Below are 25,875 nucleotides of genomic sequence, written 5' to 3' on the forward strand. Positions count from 1 at the left end.
AATGTTTTTATTTTTGTGCACGGCGTTCGGCTGGTAAACAGTCACCGACCCTGCGGCTGCTGCCTCGAGGCGCGGCTTGGTATGCACCGAATGGTCCTCTCCTGGGAGACGATGAAAGGATGAGTCGCCGTTTGGATAAACACCAGCCTGGGCTGAACTCCTCGTCTTCAGGCAGCGTATTCCCCGGCCAGGACCACAGCTCAGGGAGCAATCGTTGGACATCCGCGACGCCACGAGGACGCTGGGGTGCAGTTCTCGGTGACATTGGACTTCCAGCCCGCATCGCTCCGGGAGGGCTGTCGCAGCTGGGTTACAACCACAGTCCCTCTCCGTGCCTCCAGCCTCCAGTCTCGTGGTGGCCAGGCACACTGCTCAAAGACCCCGTTGCCCCAGAGGCCGCCGCCAAGCCGACGTCGACACAGTCTACTGTGAGGTGTGCGGTGGTCGCGCACCCCAGGCCTCGGGCAAACTAATGGACCTTAGTGAGGGACGACCCATGGGACCAGTGCTGTGTGTGCGTGTGGGGGGTTCCAGGCCAAACAAAGCGACGGTGTTCCCAAGCAGCCTAGCCGTACGTCTGAATTCCGGCGTACTTCGATTTTTAGGAGTGGGGAGTATGGCGCACCGTGCATTCACAAGGGCGCCCATCAAACCACTCCGGCATAGGTGCCGCGAGGCAGCTATGCAGTTGCCTCGCCTTAGACACGATCACATGGTCGTGTCGCCGCGGGGTAGATCGGGATGTCGAATTCGGCTCTCGACGTGCCGCTTTCTCCCCTAGCCACTGGATGGCGCTGCAGGCGCCCCATGGTGGCGAGGAGAAACCTCCTTGCCCATCGATGAACATATACTCGGTGGACCAGGCGGCGAAGGGCCTCTTAGGACTCCGGGTGGGCTAAAGATAGGCAAGTGCAAGCAACTGCTTTCGGGCAATAGCGGGACACGAGGCCTGGGAGCCCTCTTTGTGTTTAGCTTTGGCTTAACGCGCGTTTGTAAATATTTGTGTAATGTCGTGTGTATTTATAGTTTAGATTGAGTGTTTTGTAGCGTTGTGTTTTGTGTACCAATAAACGGGGAGCGGAATCCCGCTCCCGTGAAAGAACCAGGCTGGGATCGGGTTGTTGACGGACCACATGGGAAATGGCATATCGGCGGCGGCACGCGATTTCCTACGTAGGCCAAAGTACACTCTCTCACAGTGCAACTCAATTTTGTACACCATGCCGACCGCGCACGGCACAAACTCCTGCTTGTGCTTCTTACCGCAGCAGAGTTTATCCGAACGACCCCTATCAACCGTGGCACATAAACGCCCCAGTTTTGAAGGCGCAGAGAACACCACGGGGACTCGCGAAAGTGATCCCTGGAGAAGGGCAACAAGAGGGACAAAGGATAAACACAAATTCAAACACAGCTAGTTGACTGGTGAGCGACCGAAAAAATCCGCCTGTCCTGTCCTTCTTTTCTCTACCTTGTGCGCTAAATACCTCAATATGTTAGGCTCAGAGAAAACACACTTTCAATACGATTGTCACCTTGGGGTAATTCGGCCATTCATTGGGATAGATGTGGGTGCTGCCCTCTTTTGGAAAAGACGACGATTGTTGCTCGGCACAGTCAGCAGGTTACTCGTGAAATATTCGAGGCCTATTACATTTCGAAGTATAAGGATAAGTGTGTCAGTGCCCCTTCGATTGCGCTCTTCGATAAGAAAATCATGTTCTTAGAGAGCTGTGACACGTGCCCTTAGGCGATGGTCCGATGCATGTTTTTCTGTGTTCTTATGCCGGTATGTGGTTTTCCAGAAATAAACCAGTTGTCGGTCAGTGCTCGGTCTGTGTGTTCCTCGTTCTTCGTCCTCCGTACTTTTGGCATTGTTTCCCTCTTCTTCTTGAATAACTTGACGACGACATGCACTTGAAAATCAGCTCCCGCTGCTTTCTTCATCGAATGATGCGGGGCCTGTCCACGCCGAAATTCTTGGCAGCGCTGCGATTTCCATTTTCCCCCGCAATCAAGATCACTGTTCTCTTGAACTTGAACGTATATATAGGAAGTTCTCTTCGCACTCATGCTGACACAAGCCTGATCAAAGACTGATCAAAAGCCGCTTTAACGAGACAAAGCTGGCTCCCCGACGCTGACGCAGCCGAGACTCTTCGAGAAGAAAAGGAGAAACAACGAGCAAACTCGCCTGCTCGTGCGGCTTGCATCCGCACTAGCGTGCTATTCATGTGTTGCCATCTATTTAGTGACACTGAAACTTATTTCCAGCAATCGACATTGCCAACAGCTCGGCGATCGCGGTCTCTCCTTCCGCTGGGAAACAGCAGCGCGCCGCGCTCAGAGTTTGAATCGCGCTAAAAAATGAGTGCTTGCATTCGCGTGCAAACTTTTTTTTACTGTTCTGACTGGATAACTTGGGGGGGGGGGGGGGGGGGGGGGTTGCTTAGAATCACATAAATACGGTAATGAAAAAAAATTACCTCGGCTGTCGAGCAACAGGTAGAAAATGCAGATAAATAATTGGCCAGATGTCTGTAGTGAAAACTATTTGCCAGATCTGATTGCGATGCTATCCTGATGTAAGGATGTAGAAATAATTGGCTAACCAGTCGTCATAACTGTTTTGTCTGGATTGGCCTGTCATAGGGTCTGAATGGCACCTAGCCCTGCGTGGCCAAATGCCGCAAGTTGCACGGCAGTGCTTTTTGTGTATTGTGTCATAAAACCCCAATCAGCTGTGCATTGGCATTCTCTTTATTTAGAATTTTCATACAAGTTTGTAAACAAATGTTGATTCACTTTTTTAATATTGTCCTAGTCGTAAGTTTTATTTGTCAAAAAAAAAAAGGACCACCACTTTAGAAGAAATACAACGCTGAATTGAGTTTGCAAAGTTTCGTATAGATATCCAGAAAGTTCTCCCCTTGCATGCAGTCGCTCGGGCACAGTTTGCATGGCAAACACTGTTCTTTTTTATCCGGACTTTCCACCTCGTAATATTCTTGGGTAAGAGAGGAGTTTGTAATTTCTGTTAGTACAGCCCCTCAGATACAAATATTAATTGCAGGCCGTTTGCCCTCGCTGACTTCGATGACTACGAGAAGCACTTCACCGTGATGAACTACACAGAGTCGGGGCCCCAACAGGTAAGATTCCCGGTCACTTTCAGGTCATCTAAGCCGCTTTAAATACCGGTTGTTTTTACGATTACTCTCAAAAATCCTTACAAAGAGGGTGGTTGAGAAGGGAAGAGACTCTTTTCGAGAACAAACTGCCAGCTATGGCAGATGTCGGTGATAGCAAAAAATGCTAATTAGTGAAGTAATTATAGACCGACACGCTGTTTACAAATAAGCCCGCATTTGCCCAGACCAGGTGGGGGCACTGCGCGTGCACAGAAACTGAATTTGCGTGACTTGAAGCGTCTGTGCATGCGCAGTGCCGTCCACAGCGCCACCGCAGCTGCGTGACGTCAGGGCCGCGTGTTGGTCTATATCTAAAATTGATTACCTTTTTAATTTGTGAAAAACATACGGTTCTAATACGAAACTTGCTGAGCGTCATTGAAAACTCCCAAACCAATAAATTCCAGGAAGATTTAAAGCATACGTGAGGCATGAGGGTACATTGAAGTTTTCGCTCGTGCAGCAGGTGTAAGGCTGGCGGCGTGAAAACACCTATGATAAGAAAATCGGCTGCGTTTCAGCATCGGCAGCCTTTTGCCTGCTGCGTGAGAGGAAACTTTAGTGCTCCCCTACACCTCCCACGTGCTTAGTCTCTCTAAAATTGATTGATTTAGGGGGTTTTGATGATGCTCAGCAAGTTTCTAATTGGAACTAAATTTATTTTAACTAATTAAAAAGGTAATTAGTAAATTTTAGGTAGATATTTTTTCTGGTTTGCGCGTTTTCTTTAATCTCAGACGTCCATCGTGCCTGGGAGTTTGTTCCCGAATAGAGTTTCTTTCTTCTCAACCACCCTCTTTGTAGGAATTTTTAAAAGTATTTGCAGAAAGACCTTGCATATTGCAAAAATGCAGTTTAGCATGCTGCAACGCTGTAATTTACACTGAAAGGGAGGCAAGGTGGTGCGTGCGTTTTGTGAAAATATGGGAAAAAAAATCTTGCCTCTGTCACTTATTTCAAATAAAAGTGACACTTTTTCCGTTACAGATTTATTTTTGTTGACCCGGAACCTAGCCCCCACTAAAGTGTCCACGGACCTGCTTCCCTTTATTTATTATTTGAGAATCCCACGTTTTGTCTGATTCGCTTATTGGCATCAAGACGTTTTCCAAACATTTGGGTCATGCCTATATTCTTTGGAGGTTGGGGCATCCCAGCGTCTTGGTCTTTCCTTTTTCAACATACATGCCAATAAATGCCAATTTATTGGCAAGAAGACCTCAAAAACACAAAAGTTTTAGAAAGAAAAAAAACGGACTTAATTAAAGCGCTGCTCTAAACTCTTAGAAATATGAACCCCGAAAATGCAGAACCCTAAACACGACTTTGTCTCTGGCAGTGCAAAACCTTGGTTTGGGAGGATGTCTGGAGCTTCCAAAACCTCCCATAAGGAGGGGACATTAATGAAGCAACTGGCGAAACGAGTCCGCGGTTTGCCACGAAAAGCGGTCCATCTTACGACGAGGAAAGTTTGGCCGTCTCCGGCATTTCCTGGAGGAGTTCTAAATGCGTGGCATTCGGAACACCCTTGCACGCATTACACACCACACTGAACAGATAGTCTGTGAACTGGCACTTGAATAACCGGCTGGTAGCTGATTAATCGGCAACCGGCTTCCCGTCGCCGCTATGTCCGGTACTCTTGCTCAGTGGCCACAGTTGGGGGGGGTACACAAAGCCCACAAGCAAAAGCCCTCACATTACGTGTGGTCTGGGTTGCTTCCGCTCCATTGCTCTATTGAGGCTCCAACCTCGGCTCGGGCACAAGAAGGCTAAAAGGGTATGTTTTTTCAGACTGAATTTCTCTTTCAGGTTACGTGTGCAGAGTTCACGGGGCAGTTTGACAGCACTTATCCCTCTCATCCTTGGGCCAGCATCCAGGTAAGGGATAGCACGCAGAGTTCGCGCAAGCATGAAAATAAGCCGAGCGCCGCGAGTTTGTCGTGGAACCTTGCGATCGGGTGTAGCGATACGCAGAGTTCCCCCTCAGTCGTACTTCCAGCCCTGTGTCGGCTTGGATAGCTTGTGTCGGCTCGGATAGCTTGTGGTCCTAGTGGTGAAGAACATTTGTTTCAGAGTGGTGCTCAAAGGGTGACTTTAAGAAAAAAAATCTATGTGCCTCGAGTGTTTGCCTCCTACACAACTGTCTGCGCAAGATGGAAACAGTCTTCGAAGGACATACATAATACATCGTAGTCAGAATCAAAACAGATATTTCTGGTTTTTAGAGCGCAGCTCTTAGGGGCCCGTTCCCGGCTTGAGCGGCGTCGCCGTCGGCGTCGGCGTCGGCGTCGGCGTAACCGCAACCCTCGTAACCCTCGTGAGGGTTACGAGGGTTACGAGGGTTAATCTCATGAGGGTTACCCTCACGAGGATCACGAGGGCCACGAGGGTTACTTACCCTCGTAACCCTCACGAGGGTTACGAGGGTTAGTTACCCTCAAAAGGGTTACCTTCACGAGGGTTACCCTCACGAGGGTTACTTACCCTTGTAACCCTCACGAGGGTTACGAGGGTTAGTAACCCTCGTGAGGGTAACCCTCGTGAAGGTAACCCTTTTGAGGGTTACGAGGGTTAGTAACCCTCGTGAGGGTAACCTTCACGAGGGTTACCCTCACGAGGGTCACGAGGGTTATGAGAGTTACCCTCACGAGGGCTACTCACCCTCGTAACCCTCACGAGGGTTACGAGGGTTAGTTACCCTCACGAGGGTCACGAGGGTTATGAGAGTTACCCTTACGAGGGTCACGAGAGTTACCCTCACGAGGGTCACGAGAGTTGCCCTCACAAGGGTTACTAGGGTTACCCTCACGAGGGTCACGATGGTTACCCAGGTCGTGACCCCCCCTGGGGTCACGTGACCTGGGGATACCCCCCGAGGTCACGTGACCCCCCGTTGACGTCATAGGCACTGATGACGTCGTCAGTGACGTCACTGATGACGTCATCGGCATCCGCATCGTCATCGTCATCATCACTGATGACGTCATTAGTGACGTCACTGATGACGTCACCGGCATCCGCATCGTCATCATCATCACTGATGGCGTCATCAGTGACGCTACTGATGACGTCATCGGTATCGTCACGTGGCCCCAGGTCACGTGACCCCCCGACGTCACGTGACGCCCCAAGGTCACGTGACTCCCACAAGGTCACGTGACCCACAAGGTCACGTGACCCCAAGGTCACGTGACCCCCCGCCCCCCGAGGTCACTTGACCCACCCCCCAGTACCCTTCCCTCCTCCTCCTCAAGAGCTGCGCTCTAATTCGGCGTTACAGGGAGTTGTAAACGGCTTTCATTTTTTTGTTTCATTTTGTTTTCCTCTGAGAATTGAAAGGCTACGAGTGGCGGCAAGTGCTCATTGTCATGTAGAACTTGACAGCGGTAAAACTTTGTGCTCTACAATACGTTTCTGGAGCAAAATACAAGAAAATGCCGATGTCATGCTTGCATTAACTGTGTCGTGCAGCGTACATACCTAGACACTTTTAGCGGAAATGCAACTTTCGCACATTTTATTTTAAAACTTTACCGCTTAGGTTAGTGCCTGTAGGAAATCGCGTACCGCCGCCGATTCGCTATTTCCCTTGTGGTCCGTCAACAACCCAAGTCCAGACTGGTTCTTTCAATGGAGCAAGATTCCGCTCCCGTTTTATTGGTACATAAAACACAACGCTCAAAACACTCAATCTAAACTACAAACATTACACAAAGATTCACAAACCCACGTAAAGCCAGAGCTAAACACAAAGAGGGCCCCCAGGCCTCGTGTCCCGCGATTACCCCAGATCCCGTCGCACGCACTCGCTTGTCCCAGAGCCCGCCCGGAGTCCTCGGAGGCTTTTGCCCCCCGGTCTCCCCGACTATATCTCGATCAATGGGCGAGGAGGTTTCTCCTCTCCCACCCTGGGGCGCCTGCCGCGCCATCCAGTGGCTAGGAGAGAAAGTGGCACGTCGGGAGCCAAATTCGAGATCCCAATTGACCCCACGGCGACACGACCATGTGATTGCGTCTGAGGCGAGGCAACTGCATAGCCGCCTCGCGGCAACGATGCCAGAGTGGTTTGATGGGCGCCCTCGTGAATGCACGGTGAGCCATATGCCCCAAATGAGCCCTTTTCATCGCACTACAGTCGAACCTGGATTTATCGAATTCAAAGGGGATTGTAAAATAATTCAATATATTGATAATTTGATGTACAAAATATATGTTACCTTAAGCTCCAGTCGAAATTTCCGCTTGTCTCTGTTAATACCGAAGGCCACGACAAACCGGACCTTACAAGAATAAGCTCTAAGAGCTGCTAAATACAGTAAAGCTTAGTTGGTAAAGATCACGTACACCGCGGCGTTTACGCGACGGTGTTTGCGATCAAGCGCCAACAACAAAACACGAAAATAATTTTAAAAAATTAAAAAATGGAAAAGGCAAGCTGCATAAGAAAGTACTCTCGGTCCATAGAAAAAAAGTTAAGCAAGAAAAAGGAACCTCACTAAATTTGCAGCAAAAAAAGAAAAAAAAAAAATGGGGAAAGCAAAAACGGCGAAGGAAAAAGGTAAACAAAGGTTAGGCGTTCAAAGTGCGATTGCTGAACAGTTGTCGACACACTCTACTATACTTTGTCTCATCCTACGATGGACTAAAGGCCAAAACCACGGGCCGCCAGGCCCAATCACGTTACACTCTAAACTATGACATGCTTAACATTAATTTGGGGTGGACGAATAATGCTCCGAATCAAAATGCGCTGCATCATTTCTATAGCTTCGACACTGCGAAGAGTGTATGTCGTGGCGTTCCTTGCGATGTAAATTTCATAAGTCACTCAGTGCTATTCAATTCGAACCACTGCCCGCCCATACCCATTATTGATCCTAGACACAGGCACCGACACGTGCATCAAAGCGAAATACCACGCAATTTCTAGGTGGCTCGTGATTGGGTCTGGTGGCCCGTAGCTTTTACCTTTAGTCCATCCTAGGATGAGACGAAGTATAGACAAAGACTTTCTTTTCTTTTGCTTTTTTTTTTTTTTTGGGGGGGGGGGGGGGGGGGGGGGGGGAGGGAGGGAGGGGAGGGGAGGGGAGGGGGAGGGGAGGTTAAGGAGTCGCGCAGCGACAGCGGTGTTCGGGAAAGAGCGCATGCTACCGTTGAGGCACTCCCTGCCCTCCCTACGTGCGTGCATGCTCTTCCCCTTTCTTTCGCCATCCTCCGCTTTTCCTTTTTTTATGGTTGCTTTTTTCTTTCTTACAGCTGCTCTTTTGCTGCGTATCCCCGTGCACGTATGCTGGTGTGACGGTCTGCCAGTCTCGCAATCCGAGCTATGTGCTTGCCGCCGACACTATCCGATCACTATGTCAAGTTACCCAGCCATGGGAGTTTGATACAGAAAAACAATGCTCCTATACTTTTACATGAGATTTTCAATGGGATGTTTGGACTGTTCGATATAAACAATAATTCGAAATACCCGGGTGTGATATAACCGGGCTCGATCGTAGTACCAGGTTTGATGACAGCCCCCGCTTTTCCCGCACGCAATGTTGGCGCAGTTGGTTCAGCGTCGAATTCACAACCGGAGGGACCCAATTCGAAACCGAGTGCTTGTACACTTTCTGCGGTGTTTCTTTTTTACTGGGCCACTTGCAGGATGAGAAAGGCAGGGATGCTTTTCAGTTGTCTTGCCTTCAGTGCAAGCTCCTTACCTTTGGAATGAGGTTGATAGCTGGGCTAGTTGATAATCACTGGGCATGGAGGTAAAATAGCGTAGATGCAAAGTAGGGAAGAAGAATGAGATGGGACAGAAAAAAAAAAATAAAATCAGTTGTTAGTTCTTCAACAGCAGGAGTTTAGTCTGCCAGACTATGGCAACATTGTTACTTACTGTAGATGAGAAATTTAGACAGTGCAGTACGACCGCTGGCCAGGGTTTTTTAACGCGCATGACGCGGTAGTGATAAACTAGTCAAACCTGTTTATATCGAACTCGCAAAAAATGTCTACCAGTTCGATATAGCGGGTAATTCAGTATAAAAGCTTTAATGAATTTGACTCGAAAATCCACTTTCTGCTGAAATATTACGCAATGAAGTAGTCTTGCATCTTCTGCCGCTTTTTCTTCATTGCGTCCGTGATAACAATATTTTTCTACGCTATCGACGGACTCCAAAATGCTGAGGCCGCTGCCTTCTATATTCGCGCATTAGCGCCGAACTATGCCGAGAGGACGGAGCACGTCCAAGCAGGAGCACCTTCTGCAGAGCGCCGTTTTGCTCTGCAAGTTGGCTTTCCCCTAAGGAAGTCGGATGCGTTGGGGGAAAGCCAGCTAGCAGAGCAAGCTGGCATTTTGTTCTTTTTCCGGGTGGCCGCGTCAATTGCGTGGAAGAAATAATATTCTCTTTTGTGGACGGAGCTGGGAGAGGGAGTACGGAGCACACTTTCCCCGCTCCCTCCGCAAAAGAGATTTTTCGTTTTCTTTTCTTCCGGGCAATCGACGCGGCCGCCTGGAAACAAAAAAGAAAAAAAGAAAAAGCGAGCCTGCTCTGCAAGCTGGCTTTTCCCCAATGCGACCGCTGGCGTTGGGGGAAAGCCAGCTTGCAGAGCTAAATTGCGCTCTTGGCAGTTTGGTATATCGGTGGCGGCTGCTATTTTTGTTCGATGTAACCATAGTTTTTGCTAGATATTATCACTCTAACACTTCTGTGCTCAAAAATTGTTCGATATAAGGGGTAATTCGACGTAAACGGGTTTGATATAGTCAGGTTTGACTGTACTGCATGTCGGTACGATACTCGTTTAGATCACGAAACTGAGTACTCACTCGCAACGAGGGATTTTACTATAAGAAATGAAGGAAGAAAAAGACGAAGAACCGTATTCGTTTCCTATTCTTCCTATCTTTCTGTTTGCAATATTCTATTTAATGTGTTCTTACCTTTGGTAACGCATCAATCAATCAGTGTCCCGTGAGCCAAAACATGTCAATAGGCAACTAACGTGTGCTGGAGGTTGGGCTTCGAAAAGATGCCTTGCATTACAAGGTTGTGCGTTACAGGAAGCGGCATTACAGGATTCTACTGGGATTCGGTCATGTAACACCCCGCAAGAAACTGGCAATCGCTCGTTTGTGCTGATGCGGTCGCGCTTTGCGCAAAAACGACGTCGGCATCCGCCGCGGGCCAACTCGCGCGAATCTAACTGCAGGCAGAGGTGTTCCGGGTGCTGAGGCGCGTCTTCGAGCTGGCCTCCAGTCGGCCTCCCCCCGGAGGCCTCTGTCCGAGTCCCCAGTCCAGGGCCATGTACGCGGTGGACCTCATGCTGGAGTGGGACAGGACCGACCCAGGTGGGTCTGAACGACCGCCAAACTACCGCGGTAGAACTTGGGTGCCCGGAATGCATCTTCAACTGGAGTGTTTGGAGCTCTGCGGAGGGTGTTCTCAAACTGCTTTGTATGTAGAACGTCATCAAGCAAACTGCTGCCTGATGACGTTCTACATACAAGATGTCATTCATTTTCATAATGTAATGACAAAAGTTTAAATCTGAATTGGGAATTTTTTGTTTTATTACAACATTTAGAACGTGAATAAAACAACATTTTGTGTGCTCATGATTATTCTAGCGTTATTTTAGTGGATATACTATTTGGTCTACATTTTATTTCCTACCTAAAATGACCATTCACAACAGTCCATACTGCCCATTGATCAACATCTTGTTGTCATGCCTAGTGCTTCTATGTGCAACGAGACAACTATACTCGTTTTCACCCCAAGAAAAAAGAAAGTTTTACCCATTCTTGATAGCCGCACAAAGTAGTTCCTACAAGATTTGGTTTTCAGAGAAGGAAGCCATGCTTTTGACGTTTAAAATGTGTACGTCTTGATAAGATAACATATAAGTAATCTAAAATGCACCTACTACTACTACTACTACTTTGAAATACTGTTGACCCTCGTTAGGATCATTACAGGAGAGAGTTCTTCCTGATTTGATCTTTTGGATCAAAAAATAAAATAGTCTTAAAAAAAGTACAACACAAACACTCGCATTGACAAAAATAGCATGCATCATTCTAGAACAACACTAACACCCGCAGTTTGAAAATACCAGAAATTAAAATGGCAAAAATATACGCAGATCCACATTTCCTTAGCAAAAAATAGTTTTAACTTATTTTGCACAATGCTACCGAAAGAATACAAGAATCAAGTATATAAGCGCTCCTAATTATGAAGAAATGCCGCGATGGAATCTCAAATAACGATGTCTCAGGAACGAAGGTTTCACCCGTCTATCGTTTTAGGAAAGGGAGAACCACGAAACGCGTTAGTTCTACCATTGAATGGTTGGATCATTTTAGATTACGCCATCTCAATGATTGTGCGCAGTGGCGTCAAAGCTGAGGGCAGAGGAGAGACGAAATCCGATCTTGTTTTGAATTTTGAGTGAGGTGCTGATCTTTTGGGGGTCTAAAGGGACGTCTGGGACACACGAAAACGGTCCGTATAAGAGTGGAGTTCCTCCAACTGCTTGGGTCACGCTTTCGTCCTTGTACCTTTGGTAAGGGCTGTCACCTGCTTCAATTCCGTCGCTCCCATTGGCTTGAGGGGGCCGTAGCAGTCGCCCTTTGCCAAGTTACAGTGAAACAATGCGTTGCATCGTCCCTTTAGAGGAGGATGTGGCCTCGGAATTTAAATTTTTCAGAAAAAGCTTTCTTAAAAAATGTATTAATGTTTACTAACTTCCAAAGAATGGTTTTGAGAATATTCTTTTTCAAAAGTGCAGTATTTAGCTCACACAAAATTGTTTTCCGCATGCCAGCACTTTTTCAGGTAATCAGGGAGCAGCTTCGAACATTTGTTAATTAGGGTTGCTCAGTGCTTGTTTAACAAAGCCAGATCTCACCCTCATTGGAAGTGCCAGTGACCCCTGATTCAGCCAGTGGGAGCTTCCCAGTTTTAAAAGCATCCATGGCCAGGAGGGCCACACATACATCCAAACGGAAGGAATAAGGAAACTATGGCAGAGCCATCTTATTGCTTGAGAACTGAAACAGGACTTGTGGTTGGTCCTGCCCAGTGACGTGGCATTGTGTTAACTTTAGCGGTCCCCTTTTGACAGTATCTTCCACTCTGGATCCTATTGCTACTTTTCCACTCTTCTTTAGTATCGTCTGCCTCTTAGTTCGTGCGGGTTTATCTGTCGAGGAATGCTCGCTATCAAGGTTAGCTCACCCACAAACGGCACAAGCTGGTAGCCATTGCCAGGGGGATTATGAGATCTCAAGGAGGAAGGTGCTATCTATGTTACAGGTGGGTTTAGTGTGCCTAGGACTCGTAGAAAATATACAAAACCTAAAGTTGGAAGTTCATTTTTCTCAGTTTCACTTTTTGATAGGAAATGTTGTACGAGGAAATGTGTCATTTGATGTTCTGAAAGCTCAAAGACCTCATTCAGATTTGTCATAGACTAAAATACCCCAAGGAACAAGTTAAAGTGGTACTGCAACGAAATGGTAACGCCTATTTTATTGTCTGAATGTCAACCATGTTCTGGCCGCACCACAGAAACCCCAAATTTTTGTTTTTTTGCCGATTACCAGGTTGCACCTAGTGTATGTTCCCAAAACTACTTTGAATGCCGTTACATTCCTTCCCTATAAAAGCAGCACTGCTCCGCGGAAGTATGACAGCAAGCTGCGTGTGCGCTCCCTGTCGAAACTTGGCCGAACCAGATTTCCCTCCTCTCCCTCACCTATTCAACTCCTGCGTTCTGTGAACAGGACGAAGAAATAAAATGTTTAAAGAAAAGGGTTAAAAACTTGGAAAAGACGAACGCAGACATGGGAACGGGTGTCTCGAACGGCCAGGTTGTAACGCATTGTTGCCGTCAAGTGACAAAGATCACAACCGTGCCAGCCTCCCTGAAGGCTTGCTCGTGAAGTTAAGTGTGATGCCCCCAATGAGCTAGAGGCTCTGGATCTCCGCTAGGATCGGTCGTTTGGAACTAAAAATATAGCCATCCGTTCAAAATGCAAACATGCGACTGTCGATTGCAGGTTTTGTTGATCATGTTTAACTTAATTCTGAATGTGAGAAGTTTATTTCAATTTTCCTTTCAGTATCCGTTTAAGATACCCATAGTCTAAAAAAATGTCCCGCCTTTATGATGAAAACTGAAAATTCTAAAACAGAAAGTTTTTCAAATTGTTATGTTGATTTTGCGTTATTGTTTTGCTTTAGAATTTCATTTTCTATGGTTAATTTTTACTTTAACTTACAGTATACACATTGAAACAAAAGTTTGGTGGCTTGCAATATTTGTTTTAATACATTTCCCAATGAAGTCATTAGGAAAACTTTTTTCTGGAGCTTGACAAGCATAGCATGTCGAAGAATTGGCCTATAAGGCTGAAACTTTGGATGTCATCATTTTTAACTGCGGAGCATTCAAAAGTTTACCTTCCCGGGCCATATCCCCCTTCGGGAAGACATGGCCTGGGAGGGTCAACTTTTGAACCATTCCCTTAAATTGATTCATACTTTCAGGGTGGATTAAATCCCACTAGCATTGATGACTTCTAAAGTTCCAGTCTTTTAGAACACTTCTACTACATACTATGCTTAACAAGTTCCAGAAAAAAGTTACTTTATGAGGAAATGTATTAAAACAAAAATAATAATTGCATTCCACAAAATGTTTGGTTTAATGGGAACTAGAGTACCTATAGTGCAAGTTAAGGTAAAGATTAATTGTAGATAATGCAATTTTAGAGAGAAACAATAACACCCAAAAGGAGCCAAAGATTATAATTATAATGCAATTCAATGCAAAGGTGCAAGCGAGCTGGACAAGCATGACGAAAGTAATCCCTGGAAAAGGGGAACGAGAGGGACGAAGGACAAACATAAATCTCCAAACACAGCTAGGTGACTGGTGAGCGACCGAAAAAATCCGCCTGGTCCGAGTATCGAACCCGGGACCTCTCCATTACAAGTGGAGCGCTCTACCAACTGAGCTAACCAGGGGTTAGATGTCAGTAGAGCAAACGGGTTTTATCAGCTGCCACCAGTCGAACACCAACAAGGGTGAAGCTTGCAATTTAAGGTTATAATTATAATGCAATTCAATGCAAAGGTGCAAGCGAGCTGGACAAGCATGACGAAAGTAATCCCTGGAAAAGGGGAACGAGAGGGACGAAGGACAAACATAAATCTCCAAACACAGCTAGGTGACTGGTGAGCGACCGAAAAAATCCGCCTGGTCCGGGTATCGAACCCGGGACCTCTCCATTACAAGTGGAGCGCTCTACCAACTGAGCTAACCAGGGGTTAGATGTCAGTAGAGCAAACGGGTTTTATCAGCTGCCACCAGTCGAACACCAACAAGGGTGAAGCTTGCAATTTAAGGTTATAATTATAATGCAATTCAATGCAAAGGTGCAAGCGAGCTGGACAAGCATGACGAAAGTAATCCCTGGAAAAGGGGAACGAGAGGGACGAAGGACAAACATAAATCTCCAAACACAGCTAGGTGACTGGTGAGCGACCGAAAAAATCCGCCTGGTCCGAGTATCGAACCCGGGACCTCTCCATTACAAGTGGAGCGCTCTACCAACTGAGCTAACCAGGGGTTAGATGTCAGTAGAGCAAACGGGTTTTATCAGCTGCCACCAGTCGAACACCAACAAGGGTGAAGCTTGCAATTTAAGGTTATAATTATAATGCAATTCAATGCAAAGGTGCAAGCGAGCTGGACAAGCATGACGAAAGTAATCCCTGGAAAAGGGGAACGAGAGGGACGAAGGACAAACATAAATCTCCAAACACAGCTAGGTGACTGGTGAGCGACCGAAAAAATCCGCCTGGTCCGGGTATCGAACCCGGGACCTCTCCATTACAAGTGGAGCGCTCTACCAACTGAGCTAACCAGGGGTTAGATGTCAGTAGAGCAAACGGGTTTTATCAGCTGCCACCAGTCGAACACCAACAAGGGTGAAGCTTGCAATTTAAGGTTATAATTATAATGCAATTCAATGCAAAGGTGCAAGCGAGCTGGACAAGCATGACGAAAGTAATCCCTGGAAAAGGGGAACGAGAGGGACGAAGGACAAACATAAATCTCCAAACACAGCTAGGTGACTGGTGAGCGACCGAAAAAATCCGCCTGGTCCGGGTATCGAACCCGGGACCTCTCCATTACAAGTGGAGCGCTCTACCAACTGAGCTAACCAGGGGTTAGATGTCAGTAGAGCAAACGGGTTTTATCAGCTGCCACCAGTCGAACACCAACAAGGGTGAAGCTTGCAATTTAAGGTTATAATTATAATGCAATTCAATGCAAAGGTGCAAGCGAGCTGGACAAGCATGACGAAAGTAATCCCTGGAAAAGGGGAACGAGAGGGACGAAGGACAAACATAAATCTCCAAACACAGCTAGGTGACTGGTGAGCGACCGAAAAAATCCGCCTGGTCCGGGTATCGAACCCGGGACCTCTCCATTACAAGTGGAGCGCTCTACCAACTGAGCTAACCAGGGGTTAGATGTCAGTAGAGCAAACGGGTTTTATCAGCTGCCACCAGTCGAACACCAACAAGGGTGAAGCTTGCAATTTAAGGTTATAATTATAATGCAATTCAATGCAAAGGTGCAAGCGAGCTGGACAAGCATGACGAAAGTAATCCCTGGAAAAGGGGAACGAGAGGGACGAAGGACAAACATAAATCTCCAAACACAGCTAGGTGACTGGTGAGCGACCGAAAAAATCCGCCTGGTCCGAGTATCGAACCCGGGACCTCTCCATTACAAGTGGAGCGCTCTACCAACTGAGCTAACCAGGGGTTAGATGTCAGTAGAGCAAACGGGTTTTATCAGCTGCCACCAGTCGAACACCAACAAGGGTGAAGCTTGCAATTTAAGGTTATAATTATAATGCAATTCAATGCAAAGGTGCAAGCGAGCTGGACAAGCATGACGAAAGTAATCCCTGGAAAAGGGGAACGAGAGGGACGAAGGACAAACATAAATCTCCAAACACAGCTAGGTGACTGGTGAGCGACCGAAAAAATCCGCCTGGTCCGGGTATCGAACCCGGGACCTCTCCATTACAAGTGGAGCGCTCTACCAACTGAGCTAACCAGGGGTTAGATGTCAGTAGAGCAAACGGGTTTTATCAGCTGCCACCAGTCGAACACCAACAAGGGTGAAGCTTGCAATTTAAGGTTATAATTATAATGCAATTCAATGCAAAGGTGCAAGCGAGCTGGACAAGCATGACGAAAGTAATCCCTGGAAAAGGGGAACGAGAGGGACGAAGGACAAACATAAATCTCCAAACACAGCTAGGTGACTGGTGAGCGACCGAAAAAATCCGCCTGGTCCGGGTATCGAACCCGGGACCTCTCCATTACAAGTGGAGCGCTCTACCAACTGAGCTAACCAGGGGTTAGATGTCAGTAGAGCAAACGGGTTTTATCAGCTGCCACCAGTCGAACACCAACAAGGGTGAAGCTTGCAATTTAAGGTTATAATTATAATGCAATTCAATGCAAAGGTGCAAGCGAGCTGGACAAGCATGACGAAAGTAATCCCTGGAAAAGGGGAACGAGAGGGACGAAGGACAAACATAAATCTCCAAACACAGCTAGGTGACTGGTGAGCGACCGAAAAAATCCGCCTGGTCCGAGTATCGAACCCGGGACCTCTCCATTACAAGTGGAGCGCTCTACCAACTGAGCTAACCAGGGGTTAGATGTCAGTAGAGCAAACGGGTTTTATCAGCTGCCACCAGTCGAACACCAACAAGGGTGAAGCTTGCAATTTAAGGTTATAATTATAATGCAATTCAATGCAAAGGTGCAAGCGAGCTGGACAAGCATGACGAAAGTAATCCCTGGAAAAGGGGAACGAGAGGGACGAAGGACAAACATAAATCTCCAAACACAGCTAGGTGACTGGTGAGCGACCGAAAAAATCCGCCTGGTCCGGGTATCGAACCCGGGACCTCTCCATTACAAGTGGAGCGCTCTACCAACTGAGCTAACCAGGGGTTAGATGTCAGTAGAGCAAACGGGTTTTATCAGCTGCCACCAGTCGAACACCAACAAGGGTGAAGCTTGCAATTTAAGGTTATAATTATAATGCAATTCAATGCAAAGGTGCAAGCGAGCTGGACAAGCATGACGAAAGTAATCCCTGGAAAAGGGGAACGAGAGGGACGAAGGACAAACATAAATCTCCAAACACAGCTAGGTGACTGGTGAGCGACCGAAAAAATCCGCCTGGTCCGGGTATCGAACCCGGGACCTCTCCATTACAAGTGGAGCGCTCTACCAACTGAGCTAACCAGGGGTTAGATGTCAGTAGAGCAAACGGGTTTTATCAGCTGCCACCAGTCGAACACCAACAAGGGTGAAGCTTGCAATTTAAGGTTATAATTATAATGCAATTCAATGCAAAGGTGCAAGCGAGCTGGACAAGCATGACGAAAGTAATCCCTGGAAAAGGGGAACGAGAGGGACGAAGGACAAACATAAATCTCCAAACACAGCTAGGTGACTGGTGAGCGACCGAAAAAATCCGCCTGGTCCGGGTATCGAACCCAGACCTCTCCATTACAAGTGGAGCGCTCTACCAACTGAGCTAACCAGGGGTTAGATGTCAGTAGAGCAAACGGGTTTTATCAGCTGCCACCAGTCGAACACCAACAAGGGTGAAGCTTGCAATTTAAGGTTATAATTATAATGCAATTCAATGCAAAGGTGCAAGCGAGCTGGACAAGCATGACGAAAGTAATCCCTGGAAAAGGGGAACGAGAGGGACGAAGGACAAACATAAATCTCCAAACACAGCTAAGTGACTGGTGAGCGACCGAAAAAATCCGCCTGGTCCGGGTATCGAACCCGGGACCTCTCCATTACAAGTGGAGCGCTCTACCAACTGAGCTAACCAGGGGTTAGATGTCAGTAGAGCAAACGGGTTTTATCAGCTGCCACCAGTCGAACACCAACAAGGGTGAAGCTTGCAATTTAAGGTTATAATTATAATGCAATTCAATGCAAAGGTGCAAGCGAGCTGGACAAGCATGACGAAAGTAATCCCTGGAAAAGGGGAACGAGAGGGACGAAGGACAAACATAAATCTCCAAACACAGCTAAGTGACTGGTGAGCGACCGAAAAAATCCGCCTGGTCCGGGTATCGAACCCGGGACCTCTCCATTACAAGTGGAGCGCTCTACCAACTGAGCTAACCAGGGGTTAGATGTCAGTAGAGCAAACGGGTTTTATCAGCTGCCACCAGTCGAACACCAACAAGGGTGAAGCTTGCAATTTAAGGTTATAATTATAATGCAATTCAATGCAAAGGTGCAAGCGAGCTGGACAAGCATGACGAAAGTAATCCCTGGAAAAGGGGAACGAGAGGGACGAAGGACAAACATAAATCTCCAAACACAGCTAGGTGACTGGTGAGCGACCGAAAAAATCCGCCTGGTCCGGGTATCGAACCCGGGACCTCTCCATTACAAGTGGAGCGCTCTACCAACTGAGCTAACCAGGGGTTAGATGTCAGTAGAGCAAACGGGTTTTATCAGCTGCCACCAGTCGAACACCAACAAGGGTGAAGCTTGCAATTTAAGGTTATAATTATAATGCAATTCAATGCAAAGGTGCAAGCGAGCTGGACAAGCATGACGAAAGTAATCCCTGGAAAAGGGGAACGAGAGGGACGAAGGACAAACATAAATCTCCAAACACAGCTAAGTGACTGGTGAGCGACCGAAAAAATCCGCCTGGTCCGGGTATCGAACCCGGGACCTCTCCATTACAAGTGGAGCGCTCTACCAACTGAGCTAACCAGGGGTTAGATGTCAGTAGAGCAAACGGGTTTTATCAGCTGCCACCAGTCGAACACCAACAAGGGTGAAGCTTGCAATTTAAGGTTATAATTATAATGCAATTCAATGCAAAGGTGCAAGCGAGCTGGACAAGCATGACGAAAGTAATCCCTGGAAAAGGGGAACGAGAGGGACGAAGGACAAACATAAATCTCCAAACACAGCTAGGTGACTGGTGAGCGACCGAAAAAATCCGCCTGGTCCGGGTATCGAACCCGGGACCTCTCCATTACAAGTGGAGCGCTCTACCAACTGAGCTAACCAGGGGTTAGATGTCAGTAGAGCAAACGGGTTTTATCAGCTGCCACCAGTCGAACACCAACAAGGGTGAAGCTTGCAATTTAAGGTTATAATTATAATGCAATTCAATGCAAAGGTGCAAGCGAGCTGGACAAGCATGACGAAAGTAATCCCTGGAAAAGGGGAACGAGAGGGACGAAGGGCAAACATAAATCTCCAAACACAGCTAGGTGACTGGTGAGCGACCGAAAAAATCCGCCTGGTCCGGGTATCGAACCCGGGACCTCTCCATTACAAGTGGAGCGCTCTACCAACTGAGCTAACCAGGGGTTAGATGTCAGTAGAGCAAACGGGTTTTATCAGCTGCCACCAGTCGAACACCAACAAGGGTGAAGCTTGCAATTTAAGGTTATAATTATAATGCAATTCAATGCAAAGGTGCAAGCGAGCTGGACAAGCATGACGAAAGTAATCCCTGGAAAAGGGGAACGAGAGGGACGAAGGACAAACATAAATCTCCAAACACAGCTAAGTGACTGGTGAGCGACCGAAAAAATCCGCCTGGTCCGGGTATCGAACCCGGGACCTCTCCATTACAAGTGGAGCGCTCTACCAACTGAGCTAACCAGGGGTTAGATGTCAGTAGAGCAAACGGGTTTTATCAGCTGCCACCAGTCGAACACCAACAAGGGTGAAGCTTGCAATTTAAGGTTATAATTATAATGCAATTCAATGCAAAGGTGCAAGCGAGCTGGACAAGCATAACGAAAGTAATCCCTGGAAAAGGGGAACGAGAGGGACGAAGGACAAACATAAATCTCCAAACACAGCTAAGTGACTGGTGAGCGACCGAAAAAATCCGCCTGGTCCGGGTATCGAACCCGGGACCTCTCCATTACAAGTGGAGCGCTCTACCAACTGAGCTAACCAGGGGTTAGATGTCAGTAGAGCAAACGGGTTTTATCAGCTGCCACCAGTCGAACACCAACAAGGGTGAAGCTTGCAATTTAAGGTTATAATTATAATGCAATTCAATGCAAAGGTGCAAGCGAGCTGGACAAGCATGACGAAAGTAATCCCTGGAAAAGGGGAACGAGAGGGACGAAGGACAAACATAAATCTCCAAACACAGCTAAGTGACTGGTGAGCGACCGAAAAAATCCGCCTGGTCCGGGTATCGAACCCGGGACCTCTCCATTACAAGTGGAGCGCTCTACCAACTGAGCTAACCAGGGGTTAGATGTCAGTAGAGCAAACGGGTTTTATCAGCTGCCACCAGTCGAACACCAACAAGGGTGAAGCTTGCAATTTAAGGTTATAATTATAATGCAATTCAATGTAAAGGTGCAAGCGAGCTGGACAAGCATGACGAAAGTAATCCCTGGAAAAGGGGAACGAGAGGGACGAAGGACAAACATAAATCTCCAAACACAGCTAAGTGACTGGTGAGCGACCGAAAAAATCCGCCTGGTCCGGGTATCGAACCCGGGACCTCTCCATTACAAGTGGAGCGCTCTACCATCTAACCCCTGGTTAGCTCAGTTGGTAGAGCGCTCCACTTGTAATGGAGAGGTCCCGGGTTCGATACCCGGACCAGGCGGATTTTTTCGGTCGCTCACCAGTCACCTAGCTGTGTTTGGAGATTTATGTTTGTCCTTCGTCCCTCTCGTTCCCCTTTTCCAGGGATTACTTTCGTCATGCTTGTCCAGCTCGCTTGCACCTTTGCATTGAATTGCATTATAATTATAACCTTAAATTGCAAGCTTCACCCTTGTTGGTGTTCGACTGGTGGCAGCTGATAAAACCCGTTTGCTCTACTGACATCTAACCCCTGGTTAGCTCAGTTGGTAGAGCGCTCCACTTGTAATGGAGAGGTCCCGGGTTCGATACCCGGACCAGGCGGATTTTTTCGGTCGCTCACCAGTCACCTAGCTGTGTTTGGAGATTTATGTTTGTCCTTCGTCCCTCTCGTTCCCCTTTTCCAGGGATTACTTTCGTCATGCTTGTCCAGCTCGCTTGCACCTTTGCATTGAATTGCATTATAATTATAACCTTAAATTGCAAGCTTCACCCTTGTTGGTGTTCGACTGGTGGCAGCTGATAAAACCCGTTTGCTCTACTGACATCTAACCCCTGGTTAGCTCAGTTGGTAGAGCGCTCCACTTGTAATGGAGAGGTCCCGGGTTCGATACCCGGACCAGGCGGATTTTTTCGGTCGCTCACCAGTCACCTAGCTGTGTTTGGAGATTTATGTTTGTCCTTCGTCCCTCTCGTTCCCCTTTTCCAGGGATTACTTTCATCATGCTTGTCCAGCTCGCTTGCACCTTTGCATTGAATTGCATTATAATTACAGTCGAACCTCGATATAACAAACTTCAATGTAACGAAATCCTCGATTTAACAAAGTATTTTATTTTTCATAATTTCTTGCCCATAGACCCCATGTATTTTTAGTCTCTATATAACGAAGTCTATTTTGCTGCTATTTCAATATAACGAAGCGCCATTGCCATAGAAGGCAATAAATAAATAAACTCTAAAAAACATCTTCGCAAAAAAATTGTGGTTAAAAAAAAAATTATGCGCAAACGCGAGCGCTTGATAGGTTACTTCACGGGGACAGGCCTTCCAACGTTCCTAGGCTGCCCGAGGATGCGGCGCCGGTAGCGCCGGCGAGGCATGCGGCAAAGCGGATTCCGCGGGGCTGGCCAGAAAATGCCGAGCAAAAAGTTAACACGGCATAACAGCATCACCACTGACATTCACTGATCATCATAGTCCACTGTACCGCGGGTAGCGCGGGAGCCAACTTCAGCGGGGGAGCGACGTGATGGCGCGACCGCGCGGGCAGTGCCATCTAGAAGACCGATTATCGTCTTGCCATCTAGGAGAAGACCGATTATCGTCTTGCGCAAGCACACTGTGGGCGCAAGGGGCGCAAGAGGGCAAGTAAACTTGATAGCATCTTCGATCAACTCGCACCGGAATCGCCCTGAAACCAGCACAGTGCACAGCGCTCCTCGGTCGTGCAGCGCGATGTCGGTGCAACATCGAGGACAAACTGCGCCGCGCCGGTGCACCGCGGCGAGCTCTACCTTGCGTCACTTCGCGTTTTGTTCGTTTATTTTGCGTAGGTCAGCGCACGGTGCCCGTCTGCTGTCAATTTCTTCTATTTTTTTTACTCGCGGATTTGACGATCCCACAGAAATAAACATTGTGGACGTGATTGTCGATGGGGTCACGAAGCGGGTGACAATTCCACATGTATATGTTGGCCATCATTATTAGTTCAAGAAAACGAAACACCAGATAATAGCCGTACCTCGCTGTCATCAAAACGCCTCGCGCCGCTTTCCACGAAGTTCGTGCTTTTCGGGCGCTCCTTGCCACCGCAGCAATCGCCAGTAATCGCGGAGATGGTGAGAAGCTCGCCGTCTCGCCGTCAGAAGACCCGAGGAAATCATCTAGTGCTACTGCGAGGCGTGTTCGTTTTTGCAAGATCGCCATCTCGATAGTCTGCGCGTCTGCTACTCCCGCCATCTTCTCGATTCCCGCTCCTGGCCGCAATGCCTGATGGGACTGCCCCCCGGCGCACCGCCGATTTTCTTGGTGCGCGTTGGGGCAACGAAAAGCCGCACCGGGAGGGTGCGCTTCGTTGATCGAGGACGTACGGTGCGCACCGGTGCACTTGATCGAAGATGAAGGGGCGCACCTCAGTGCCCCGGTGCGCACCGGTGCGGATGATCGAGGATGCTATGAGTAAACTGTGCGGTCAAGAGTGCTGTGTAGGTTGGAAACATTGGCACCGCCTAAACTAAACAGCTTTATTTTTCAACCGGGCGGTTCACTCACGTGCTTGCTGCCATAAGGAAACGTAAAGTTCTTTCTTTGGATGAGAAAGCAAACGTTTTGGACGCCATCCTGAAGAAACTGCCGAGATCACGAGCACTCGGAAGTGCTCGACGCAATGGACGTACCGAGGAGGTACACGGCGTCGCATGGGCAGCAAGATGCCGTGCAAGCGCTCTGGGCGCTCGAACGCCGTATGACGCCGCCGACGCCGCTGCTACTGTCGGACAAGGCGCAAGCAAAACTCGCGGAGTACTTTGCCCCAAAATAAATGTCATTTTCGGTGAGTTTTCATACCCGTAAAATGTTTCGGAATTTTTTTTTTCGCATGCTAAAGCCAAATTTCGATTTAGCGAAATTTCAATGTAACGAAGTAAATTGCAAATTTTACCGACTTCGTTACATCGAGGTTTAACTGTATAACCTTAAATTGCAAGCTTCACCCTTGTTGGTGTTCGACTGGTGGCAGCTGATAAAACCCGTTTGCTCTACTGACATCTAACCCCTGGTTAGCTCAGTTGGTAGAGCGCTCCACTTGTAATGGAGAGGTCCCGGGTTCGATACCCGGACCAGGCGGATTTTTTCGGTCGCTCACCAGTCACCTAGCTGTGTTTGGAGATTTATGTTTGTCCTTCGTCCCTCTCGTTCCCCTTTTCCAGGGATTACTTTCGTCATGCTTGTCCAGCTCGCTTGCACCTTTGCATTGAATTGCATTATAATTATAACCTTAAATTGCAAGCTTCACCCTTGTTGGTGTTCGACTGGTGGCAGCTGATAAAACCCGTTTGCTCTACTGACATCTAACCCCTGGTTAGCTCAGTTGGTAGAGCGCTCCACTTGTAATGGAGAGGTCCCGGGTTCGATACCCGGACCAGGCGGATTTTTTCGGTCGCTCACCAGTCACCTAGCTGTGTTTGGAGATTTATGTTTGTTCTTCGTCCCTCTCGTTCCCCTTTTCCAGGGATTACTTTCGTCATGCTTGTCCAGCTCGCTTGCACCTTTGCATTGAATTGCATTATAATTATAACCTTAAATTGCAAGCTTCACCCTTGTTGGTGTTCGACTGGTGGCAGCTGATAAAACCCGTTTGCTCTACTGACATCTAACCCCTGGTTAGCTCAGTTGGTAGAGCGCTCCACTTGTAATGGAGAGGTCCCGGGTTCGATACCCGGACCAGGCGGATTTTTTCGGTCGCTCACCAGTCACCTAGCTGTGTTTGGAGATTTATGTTTGTCCTTCGTCCCTCTCGTTCCCCTTTTCCAGGGATTACTTTCGTCATGCTTGTCCAGCTCGCTTGCACCTTTGCATTGAATTGCATTATAATTATAACCTTAAATTGCAAGCTTCACCCTTGTTGGTGTTCGACTGGTGGCAGCTGATAAAACCCGTTTGCTCTACTGACATCTAACCCCTGGTTAGCTCAGTTGGTAGAGCGCTCCACTTGTAATGGAGAGGTCCCGGGTTCGATACCCGGACCAGGCGGATTTTTTCGGTCGCTCACCAGTCACCTAGCTGTGTTTGGAGATTTATGTTTGTCCTTCGTCCCTCTCGTTCCCCTTTTCCAGGGATTACTTTCGTCGAGCCAAAGACTTTTAACAAGTTTCTGTGTTTTGAAATATTCAGTTTTTGTCATGAAGAATTCAGCTTTTTTAGATTTATGACTAGCTTAACTTGTTCCTCAGGAAATCTCAGTCAAGAACACCACTGAATGAAATCTTTCCTTGACAGATAAACTGGCAAGAACTAAGAGGCAAATCATACTAAAGGAAGAGCAGCAAAGCAGGAATAGGATGTGAAGTGGAAGATATTGTGAAAGGGTGTTACTGAAGACGGCACAATATTGCGTCACTGGGCAGGACCAATTGTAAACCCTCCTTCGGGTCTGAACCAATAAGATTGCTCATACCAAATTTTCAGGATTTTTTCTGTTTGGATGTACAGTTGAACCTCAATTTAACGAAACCCGATTGTACGAGTTTCCCGATTTAAGGGGTATCCACACGAAGGAGAAATCCGCTCCTTTGCTCCGCGGAGCGCGCATCACGTGAGACATACGTCAACCCTTTTTGACGCCTTGCGGCGCCGTTCTCCCGTTCTCCTCCGCGGCGGAGGCGCGGAGGCTTCGTGCTGTAAGCACGAAAGCTCCGCCGGTGCACGCGGCGGAGCCGGGGACGGAGTTTCCCGGGTTGCTGACGTCACGACATCCGTCCGCGGAGTTCTCCTTCGTGTGGATACCCCTTTAACGAACAAATTCGGATTCCCCGCGCAGCCTATCCCGAAGAATGTCTTTCTCGACTTTACGAAGTTCTTGATTTAACGAAATAATTAGGGGGTCCCGGTGACTTCGCAAAATCGAGGTTCAACTGTATAAAGTTCTCCAGGCCATTGATACTTTTCAACTTGGAATGCTCCTATGGGCTAAATCTAAAGTAAATGGTGCTTCCAATGAGGGTGAGATGTTCTGGCTATGTCAAATGAGTATCAATCAATCAATCAATGTTTATTTTTCCCTTGTGCTAACCAACAGCTCGAATGCCTATTGGGTTAAGCCCAGTATGTTTTCGAGCCAGTATGAAGCAGCGCTAAATAAAAAAACTAAAAAAACTTGGTCCCTCCTGACTTGGAAGGCTACCAAAATGTCGAAAATAATTTCTTGTGAGATAAATCCTGCATGTTTATAAAGGAAAGTTTCT

General features: G+C 47.6%; 1 protein-coding gene across 2 annotated transcripts in view; it reads left to right on the top strand.

The window, feature by feature from the left end:
- LOC8032122 (tubulin--tyrosine ligase-like protein 12) overlaps nucleotides 1-25,875 on the top strand; it is a 122,822-nt gene that overhangs the window by 95,673 nt on the left and 1,274 nt on the right. For both annotated transcript variants that reach the window (XM_029970196.4, XM_029970195.4), the window contains exons 11-13: nucleotides 3,074-3,152; nucleotides 5,004-5,072; nucleotides 10,401-10,539. In XM_029970196.4, coding sequence (XP_029826056.3) covers nucleotides 3,074-3,152; nucleotides 5,004-5,072; nucleotides 10,401-10,539 — 287 coding nt within the window. The remainder of the gene's footprint in view (nucleotides 1-3,073; nucleotides 3,153-5,003; nucleotides 5,073-10,400; nucleotides 10,540-25,875) is intronic.

The sequence above is a fragment of the Ixodes scapularis genome, unplaced genomic scaffold, assembly GCF_016920785.2.
Source record: "Ixodes scapularis isolate PalLabHiFi unplaced genomic scaffold, ASM1692078v2 PGA_scaffold4__175_contigs__length_147842914, whole genome shotgun sequence".
In the NCBI taxonomy this organism is placed as follows: Eukaryota; Metazoa; Arthropoda; class Arachnida; order Ixodida; family Ixodidae; genus Ixodes; species Ixodes scapularis.